The sequence below is a fragment of the Gossypium arboreum genome, chromosome 10 (genome assembly GCF_025698485.1).
Source record: "Gossypium arboreum isolate Shixiya-1 chromosome 10, ASM2569848v2, whole genome shotgun sequence".
Taxonomy (NCBI): Eukaryota; Viridiplantae; Streptophyta; class Magnoliopsida; order Malvales; family Malvaceae; genus Gossypium; species Gossypium arboreum.
The window spans coordinates 9,563,432-9,573,415 of record NC_069079.1 but is presented as its reverse complement, the minus strand read 5'-3'; the positions used below and the strand labels follow the sequence as shown (position 1 = coordinate 9,573,415).

The window sequence follows — 9,984 nt, the reverse complement described above, 5'->3', positions numbered from 1 at the left end:
TTCATTTTAATATAGAAACAGTAACAATTTTCTATCACAATATTTATCATACATACTAATTAATTAAAAAGAAATAACAATTACATTTATTAAATTATTAAGCATAGTTTATAGAAATACAAACCGAAATTCTCGAGTTTACTCGATATCCTCGTTCACTTTCTCTTTTCCCTTTTTCGATGACGTTTCCGGTGCTATGTTGGCTACATAAAATTTAACATTTAAAATTATCAATGTATGTTATTTGATAACACACTCTTTTATTTCCATGTAGCTTTTACATAAATTCCAAGTTAGTCCTTCCACCATAACCATTCTCTTTCTTCAAAATAAATCCTATATTTTCATTAAATTATCACTTTAAACAAGTTTCAACTCTTCATATTCAATATAAAACATCAATTCTACAATTTAAACAATTTAGTCCCTACTATAACAAAACTTATATCTCTTTTATTATTTAATCCTTCTCCCACTTCTAACTTGAATTTCTATCATTTTATCTCATAATTTTCAATTTATACAACTTAATCAACATATAAAAATTCAGTATCTTCCTAAATTTCAACATAATTCAAATAGTATTTCTTCCTAGGATTTCATAGACACCAAAATTACAAGAAAATGGATTAAATTAACTTACCAATCAAACTTGAAATCTTAAAACCCAAATTTTCCCTTTTCTTTTTCTTTCCCTTTTTCCTTCTTTCTTTCCCTGCTAATCGTGCCTTCTTTCTTTCTTTCTTTATTATTATTATTATTATTATTATTATTATTATTATTATTATTATTATTATTATTATGTTTTATTTCTTTTATTTAATCAATATGTTATAATTATATAATATAATATATTTTACTTTATATTACTATTTACTTATATAATAAGTAAATATATATATATACATACATTTGTACCAATTAAAATAATACACATGTATTTATACCTACCACACACTTGTCATATAGGCTTATTTGCTAATTTAATCCCTTGACTTTTTATAGTTTATAATTAAACTTTCACACTTTATTCAATTTAATCCATATACTTATTTAACCCTAATTAAGCTAAATTTACTTAATTAAAATCTAATTAACCTCTTACTTAACTTTGTAAATATTTCTAATAAATATTTACGAATCTAATTTTCAAAGTCGAAAATCTAAAACTCACTTTTTCAATGACCTTAAAATTTGAGTCATTACATTAAATTTTGTGAAGAAAGGTGGGGGTGGCTATGTACAATACAAGTTTGAAAATGGGGTACTAGACTTCCCAGTACTACTAGCACTAGTGGCCAAAGAATCTCTACTACATTAATATAAAATTTAAATTTATTATTATTTTTAAAATATATTTATGTATTTTTATATTTTTAAAATTTTATATATTATTATTTGTCAATAAATTTTTTAATTTATATATATATTTAAAAATATTTTTATATGTTTCTTTAAAGTTTTTAGAATTAGGATCAAATTGAGACCATTTATAAATTTTTAGGATTAATTTTTTAAAAATTATGACTAAATCGATATAATATGTAAAAATTAAAGGCTAAATTTGTTATTACACCTATTTTTCAACTGCCACATCACTCTCTCGTTAGTGCAATTAACAGAAATGGACCAAAAAACAATCTTGATTAGTTAGGTAACCATTTTAAAAAATAAAAAACATAGTTGAGTGACTAAAAATAAAATGGGTCCTAGTTGAGTAACCAAAAAACAATCTAATAATTGGATTGTTTTATATTCTTTTTTAATAGGTAAACTTTTTCTTTTGTCTTTATAACATAACTATAAAAAGCATTTAAAGTTTCAAAAGTTATTTTCTTATAAATTTTGTTTGTTGGAATTCTTGAGAGAGTTCAATTATCAAATCTTTGGGGAACATTTTCATAATGTTCTTGTTCATTAACAATGCCATTTGAGGTTTGGTCAGACTTTTGGGATTGGTCGGAGGGAAAGCTTGCAAAAGAATTGGTTTTTCTAAAGAAAGGACATATTTTTCTATCAGAATTTCTGGATTACTACAATTGCCTATAGAGATACTCTGTCATTAATATGACTAATCCATGGCTAACTTGACTGTGTATTAATATTCAGCAAAAATATTAATACATAAACAAAGATAGTTAAACTAGAACTCAAAAATATTGAAAACAAAATTGAAGATTTCTAAAACTTAGAATTATCTGTTCTTCATTAGGTCGAATACCAGATAATCTTGAGGAATTACATTTTTACAATTTTTCTTAAATCTGTCTTCAAATATTTGAATTTAATGCTTGTTTTTAATTTAAAATTTAATTTATTTACCAAAATGTTCCAAACATTTTATTGAAAAATTTTCAATTAGGTAGTGAGGACAAATTAATCAAATAACACATAAAATTTGTCATTGCAATGAGCATAGGGATGAATTTTAATCTCTTTATTTGAATAATATTGTGCTCTTTTTTATAATAGTTTTAAAAAATTCAATATTTTATAATTTTTAAAAAATTATTGTAATTATTATAATTCTTAATAAAACTTAACAAATTTTTAAGATTTTTCAATTTTAAGATTTTTTTTAAAATTAAATTTTTAAAATAATTTTTACTAATTTTTATTTTTAATAATATTGATCAGTCAAAGTCGGTCAATATACCATGTCATCAATCAACTTGATTAACATGTCACATTATTGGTCAACTTGTCATGTTATTGATAACATAACACGTTCTGATCAATCAACCTTTTATTAAGGTCGATTAACGAGATAAAATTCAATTACTAAAATGAAATAAAAAATATTCTAATAATACTGAAGATTGAGCCTATAATATAGTATTAACTCAAGTGACATATAACATACTGAAAAACATTTTGACATTGATAAATTTTTTTTTTCAAAAATTCAATGTCTTCTAAGCGTTCGGGAATGCAATGGCTTGGTATCGAAATTTTATGGCTATATAGACCTTGTATATATTATTGTTCACATGTCAAGGTTTTCATTTCATACTCATCATACTTTAGGATAAGTTACTCATTAATCACTCTATAATTAATTTTTTCTTATTGTTATTTTGATCATTGTTGTTAATTAAATTAACTAAATTGCTATCAAATTCACTATTCCACTGTTAAATACAATTATTAATTTATTTATTTTCCTTTCTTTCTTTTCCATTCTTTTTATTTGAATGCTCTCAATTCTTGACAAAAATGTAGTAAATTGAGAGACACCCATTTTTATGTTTCCTCAATATTTACGGATGATTTGAGATTTCACAATCTAGGGTTTAAAAATACTAGAAACTAACCTAAAATTAGAAGAACTTGAACCAGTAAGACAATCCTCTCACAAAAAAAGTCCCCAAAAGAAAAAAAGAAAAAACCCGTCCTTTTTGCCTCCCTTTATGACCTTGGTTCACCCATGAAACCCTTTGTCGCAACCCTCCATCGCTAAAACCACCGTCCACTTCTGTGTAAACCATTAAAAAATCTCTATTCTCTCCGCCTCCTCTAATTCTTCTTGGAAACCTATCCATTGCAAACCCTTTGCCGGGTAACCTCCAAACAATCAGCCCAGCTAGAATCTCACCCAAATTTGAATATACACAATCGATTTCGGCTTCTTCATTACCGTCAACGTTGGCGGGTAATTTGTGGCAACAAAGCTTGAGTTTCATAATTGAAGCCATGAGAGTATGCAGTTGGAATGATACAAATTATCCCAAGGCATATTAAGAACTTTGACCCCTAACCAGAATTGCTCTTGCAGACCGCACAACACGGGTTGTTATTGATATGGATTTTGCTTATTTCCATCATCGACATTGCTTTCATAGCCACTTCAAACACCAACGGTTGCTCATTCCGCTCAGCATTCTGGATTTTCATTTGGAATAACTGTCATTGCATTTGTGTGTTGGATTTAAGGAAGAATATGGGGGAAAAGGAGAGGAGAGAGAAAGGTAAGAAAAAAAAAGGAACGAAAGAAATAAGGAAAAAATAAAAAATAATTAAATTGATCAATTTAATTAATAGCGGTCACCAAATTAACAAAAATAAAAATATCTAATTTTAGAAGTTTACCCTAAAATCAAAGATATTATCCACAAGCAAATCACATCATTTATACTTAACATGTGTGGCAAATGCTTGAAAGCAGAAAAGGAAAAAAGTAATTAAATAAACTGTAGATCAAGAAAATACTTAGGTCAGATAACCCCAAATTTATCTAATCATATGCAGACTTAAAAAACTAAAAAACTAATCAGCTATGCAGCCAAAATATGAAAACAGTTCTCAAAGATCAAACCCAAATGAATGCCTTCAGCTTCATATCACCTCAGCATCACTATCCCAAACTTTCATGGTTGCTCTCTTTCATCTTTCTCATTGCGGATTATATTTGGTTTTTAAATAATTATATCCTTCAAAGCATTGGGAAACAATGTATTTTAATGCCACAAGGAATTTCTTCATACCTGATTCTTTATCAGTCAAACATCTGCATCAGATAAAAGTCAGCCAATATATTTCAATTGAGGAACCAAAGAAAGAATTGTTAACTGAAAAGAGCAAATGTAAATACTAAGTTCAACCATAAACTAGCAAGGTCTCAGGTAAGTCTTTCAATCATTTATGTTTTAACTTGACATAGTTCAACAACTTCTATTCTTTTGCTTATTTACCAGATACAGAATTAATGTGGCAGAAAAGCATTGAACAGAATATATTAAGTAGAGCAGGGAGATGAATAGCAATCTTACAAATGCAAGAAAGAATGACTTGAATATATATATATATTCTACATTACACTTATCTTAAGAAATCAATTTAACATATTTAGGAATTATTTCTTACTTGATCGATATCGTGTTATGGGAATCTCTCTGAGTTCCCGTCTAATGCATAAATATTCACCTAGCAAAGCCATCACTGCAACTCCAGTACCATTCACAACCCACCATGTTATTGAGGAAGGCCAACCTCCATACATGATGCATATAAAAAGATGTATAATATAGAGTGTGGCTGAAAAATCTAAGCATTTCTTTGCCCTTTCAATCAAATAAAGCATATACCCAGCGCTGCATAGATCCAAATAAAGCAAAATTGAAGTTAAAATGAGCTCAGTTTAGAAAACGCCAAATATTATTATCATCTCAGAACTTCTTATATAATTTACTTCAAGTGACATGTATCTGAACATATAAAATATAACTTAGGTTAAAATTAGATCTTCACAGAAGCAATATCTAATTCAGAACTAAAAACACCTCCCTCATACAGGACACAAACCGTATAAGCAAAAATAACCATAATTAATAACTTTTCAAGCTTAGATATTCTTATGTTAACCTTTATAGATATCATAGAACAAATGACACAGACAAATATCACAACCATACAATGTAATCTGTACATTGATCCAAGCCAGTCCTAAAATCTATAATCAAGGGAAAAAACAAGAGAAATGGAGATTTTTTAGTTAAATCATAACCCAAAGGTGCTATAAAGCACACAAACTAGTTTTTAAATAAGTTAGGCCTAGTTCTGCAGAACTTTTAAATATCATTCATCTTGAAATCAAGTATTCATGTTCAAGCAAATTTAATAAGTAATAAATCTGAAATGCAGCAAATTAAAACCCTAGCATTTGTTCTATAAATACAATCAAAATTTCAAGATAGCAGACCTGAAGAAGCATACAAATGAATCATAGTTATAAAAGACAAGATTGAAATTGTATTCTCACCCCGCAATTGAGCTGAGCAGAAAGGAAGCAATGACACACCAGCCTGTAACGGTAGAGGTAGTAACCGATGCAAAGTCAAAGAAATAGACCAAACTCATACGAGAAACGCGAATGCCAACAAGAAACGATAAGAAAACTCCAAGAGTAAGGTAGTATAAACATTGAAGGCAAACAATTTGGGCTACAATAAGCCAAGGATCCCATACCACCGCACCATAGAACATGTCTACAATTCAATACCCCTTCAAATTCCGGATTCTCCCAGATCAGCACAAAACCGAAACAATTTCAAACCAATTCCTCAATGTACACTAAAACTTTCCTTATACCCAAGTGGCAAACCCTAAAAAGGAACTAGTTCCTCCAATGCTTTTTTTTCTTGGAAACCCTAATTCTCAGAAAAAAAAAGGGATTAGTAGAACCACTGGTTGCCCAGCTGGAATTTTTCGAAGTTACAAGAAAAAACCCAGTTTTTTTGGAGAATGAAAATTCAACGCCAGTGTGCCCAAAATTGAGACTTGGTGAACTCGGATCTGGTAAATCAGTGAGTCCTGAGAGAAACAAACCCGAACCTAAATGCCTTTTATTGGAACGAAGCTGAGAATAAAAAACCGGCTGTTATTTGAGGAAAACTAATACAGGTTTTGATTCAAAAGAAAAAAAAAGTTGAAAGATTGAAAACTGACCGTGGAGGCTGATAGAGGAGAGAGGCGTATCCATTAACAAATTCTACAATTTTCGCTTCTAAGAACCTTCTTTTTCATATTAGTAAAATATTATAAAGCTTCAGGTCAGCTGGACTCCACCCTCCGTGGAACCTTCTTTTGAGGGGGATTGAAGCTTAAGTTTTTTTTGTAGTAATTCTCTTACCTGTATATAAAAGTCAGCTACATTTCAACGGAGGGAAAGTTAATCTCTCTTTTTTCTTTAAGCCGAGTTAATTTCTTCTTGTAGAAAGAATCAAGCTTTTCCTGTCACCCAATGGGCTGAAAACTTTTGATTTCACTTGGAAAACCAAGAACCTTAAATGAAAAGACAAAACAACCCAGTGCCTACGTTATCATGAAAACCCATTTAACAATCTACCTACCCAAATGGGCTCCTAAATATCAAGGCCTGTTATCCAATCATATTAAGAACAAGGCGTGCAATTGCAGCAATCCTCGTTTTACACTCTCAATTACCCCTTTTCTTTTTTTCTTCCAAGATTTTACACTCGCCTGTATCAGTGTCTGTTTTTTTCTTCTCTTTTCGTGTTAAATCTTCTTCCTGAGAGAAATAGAAATGAAGCGTTTTCAATTTGCCTTAATTTTGTGAGTTAGGGGTTTCTTGGAGCTTCAATTAAAAGTTTGATGATTAAGAGAAGTTATAAGCATTTTTGAGAACTTTCCAGGTAAGTTATGAATGGTCTGATTTGACATTAGGGTTATTTTATTGATTTTGAGATGATGGGTTTAATTGGAATTTGAAATTTTTTTTCTGTTGGTTGGTGAAGGATGAATCAGTGATCAACAGCTGGAAAGTAACAAGATAGAAAGGAAATTGAATTTTAATTGGCTTTTCCCTTTTTGCTTTTGGTAAACAAACATGGTGGGGGTTGAATTTTGTGAACTTGTGTGTTGAAAGTTTGAGAATTCCGTGATTTTGAGTTGAAAAACTTTTTTATTTGTCCTTTTTTATATCAATCTGTTATGGGTTTTTGTTATTTGATTCGATAATGACTTCTTTCCTTTTTATCAAGAAAAATAATCGAGGGTTTTAGGAATGTTAATGAGTGCTAGTGGGGATCGTAATTGGCAAAACAATAATGATTGTTGTAATGTTGTCAAAGATTGATTGGATGGGGAAGAGCAAATTGGGGATTGGAAGTACCTCCAATTAGAAATTTTGTTTTTGAGATTGGCTTAGATTGTTAAGGATACTTTAGGGTTGTCTCATTGTTGAGGTCAGTTTTTGGTTTTAATGGATGACATTGAGGATGATGCTAGATATCCTCCAAATCCTTATGGTGTTAGCCACCAGCAGGGGTATGGTTCTTCAAATCGCCAAAAGCTTCCTCTAAGAAATATTCCGAGTTCTAGACCAATTAGGAATCAATATGTTGACGATGATGAAGATGGGGAGGACGAAGTGGAGGATTTGGGAGAAGAAGAGGAAACTCTTAACCGAAGTAATGGTGTCCGGTATGTAGGAAAAGGCATGGACGATGAAGATGAAGATGAAGATGAAGATGAAGATGAAGATGAAGATGATGATGATGACGAGGAGGAGGAGGAGGAGGATGACTTGCTTGATGATGATGAGGAGGAGGATGATTATAATGAAGGTGGTGATGATCGAAAGAATGTTGTTGCAAACTTGGGGAGGCACCCAAAAAAGAGGAAATTGAAGAGTTTAGTGTCAAGTTATGAATTTGCTCCTCGAGTACCAACACCAGCAGTTGCAGCTCCATCTGTGCTAAAGTCCTCATACGGTGGGAGGAATTCTCTTACGGATTGGACTGAGCATGAGACATTGGTTTTGCTAGATGCCTGGGGTGACTACTTTTTGCAATGTGGGAGGAAGAGTCTCCGAACCGAGGAATGGCAAGAAGTTGCAGAGAAGGTTTCAGAGATTTCAAAGATTGAAAGGACTGAGACACAATGTCGGAATCGGTTGGATACATTGAAGAAGAAATATAAAAAGGAAAAGGCTATGCTGACAGAGACTGGTGGTACCACTAGCAAATGGGTTTATTTCAAGAAGATGGATATGTTGATGTCAACTCCTCCACAGCAGGGTCGTCTCTCTTGCGGATTTGACTCGGGTGAATACGTATTCATGAACCCTCGAGTTTATTTGAACCGAGCAAATGGTTTGGATGAAATGAGGGATAGTCCAGCCAATTCTGAATTCGCTGACAGTGAGGAGGATGTCTCAGATGGACTGCCACCTAAAAAGAGAAGATTTGGGAGGCAATCTGGCGAGGATTCTTCAGTCAAATTGCTTGCAGATTCTATCCAGAAATTCAGCGACATATATGAAAAAATCGAGAATAGTAAAAGGCAGCAGATGTTGGAATTGGAGAAGATGAGAATGGATTTTCACAGGGAGTTGGAAATGCAGAAGAGGCAGATCATGGAAAGAGCGCAGGCTGAAATTGCGGAACTACAGCATGGTGAGAATGAGGCAAATGATGCCTCCGGTGAGAATGCTAGTGGGTAACATATGCAAAACCCCGTTATCTTCTTTATAACATTCATCAGATTTTGGCTGTTAAATGTTGTTGTATGGTATATGGGAGACTGTTGCCAGATGCAGTTGTGATAGACAATAATAACACGGTATACATGCTGTTATCATTCAAAATCAAGTAGAAACTTGTACTGAATTTAGAGATTCCATGTTATAGTTTAACTGATGTGTCATTTTTTCAAGGTGAATGAATGGCCAAGTGCCTAGATGTTTTGGTCTTGTCTAGTTGAGTTTCTTTTTCTGCATAAGTTGTCCTCAAAATTGATAGACATTTCAAATATACATAACAGGTTATAGGAGTTTTGAATCCTGAATTTTCTCCAACTTGATTAATGTAATCATTTCTAAGAATCGGAGCATCCTTCAAGAGCTGATTAATGGCACCTATAATGTTGTTTGACAATAAAAGAACACCTTCCTAGAAACTCCTCTAATCATTACTTCAATAGGACGCTCACACTTTACAAAATGTTTTCGACATATAACCCTAGCACTGGTTGTCCTAAAAAGGATACCCAATTGTCTCTCGCTTGAGAGCTTCTTCCTCGCCATTTGCGTGGGCAATCACTTTCAATCTTTCACCCTTGTCTTAATCTCATTCTTCGGCCGTAACCTGGCTTTTTGCAGCCATTTTCTTCCTTTTCCTTTATTTTGCTTGCTTGTTTCTCATCTTCTTCGACTTCTTCTCCCCCCACCCCCACTTCCTTGCTCTTTTTTTGTCCCATTGCTTCGTTGTCTTTATTTCGGCCTATCATCATCTTTTTTTTTTTTTTCCTTTTCATCCCTTGCCTCTGTTTTAACTTCTGATCTAAACAATTGAATCATCTTTTTTTCCTCATCCTTTTCTTCTCTTATATCATTTATGATGGTCATCGTAGACCACAAGCCACAGCATTAATGTGTGAACCTCATCCAACCCTTCAATTCTTCTTATGTAAGATAAATGGAGAGGTACTGAGCAGTACCTTCTATTTGTTGTTTTGTTTCTTTCC

The 9,984-nt window shown here is 32.0% G+C and overlaps 2 protein-coding genes across 2 annotated transcripts; one reads left to right on the top strand and one right to left on the bottom strand.

Moving 5' to 3' along the window:
- Positions 1 to 3,292: 3,292 nt before the first annotated feature.
- LOC108488344 (uncharacterized) lies at positions 3,293 to 6,824 on the bottom strand. Its single transcript, XM_017792631.2, has 4 exons — positions 6,445 to 6,824; positions 5,759 to 6,355; positions 4,864 to 5,090; positions 3,293 to 4,507 (listed from the first exon to the last, which is right to left on the bottom strand). Exons 2-4 carry the CDS (start codon positions 5,980 to 5,982, stop codon positions 4,500 to 4,502), a joined length of 459 nt encoding a protein of 152 aa, XP_017648120.1. The 5' UTR covers positions 5,983 to 6,355; positions 6,445 to 6,824; the 3' UTR covers positions 3,293 to 4,499.
- An 81-nt stretch (positions 6,825 to 6,905) lies between these two features.
- Positions 6,906 to 9,217, top strand: LOC108488342 (trihelix transcription factor ENAP1-like). Its single transcript, XM_017792629.2, has 2 exons — positions 6,906 to 7,151; positions 7,254 to 9,217. Exon 2 carries the CDS (start codon positions 7,721 to 7,723, stop codon positions 8,960 to 8,962), a length of 1,242 nt encoding a protein of 413 aa, XP_017648118.1. The 5' UTR covers positions 6,906 to 7,151; positions 7,254 to 7,720; the 3' UTR covers positions 8,963 to 9,217.
- The last annotated feature ends 767 nt before the right edge of the window (positions 9,218 to 9,984 follow it).

Excerpts from the sequence above, each read along its gene's own strand:
- LOC108488342 (XM_017792629.2), top strand. The coding sequence starts at position 7,721 with ATGGATGACATTGAGGATGATGCTAGATATCCTCCAAATCCTTATGGT.
- LOC108488344 (XM_017792631.2), bottom strand. The coding sequence starts at position 5,982 with ATGTTCTATGGTGCGGTGGTATGGGATCCTTGGCTTATTGTAGCCCAA. Across the intron at positions 5,091-5,758 it reads CTGCTCAGCTCAATTGCGGG|CGCTGGGTATATGCTTTATT; the intron begins GTGAGAATACAA and ends GGATCTATGCAG.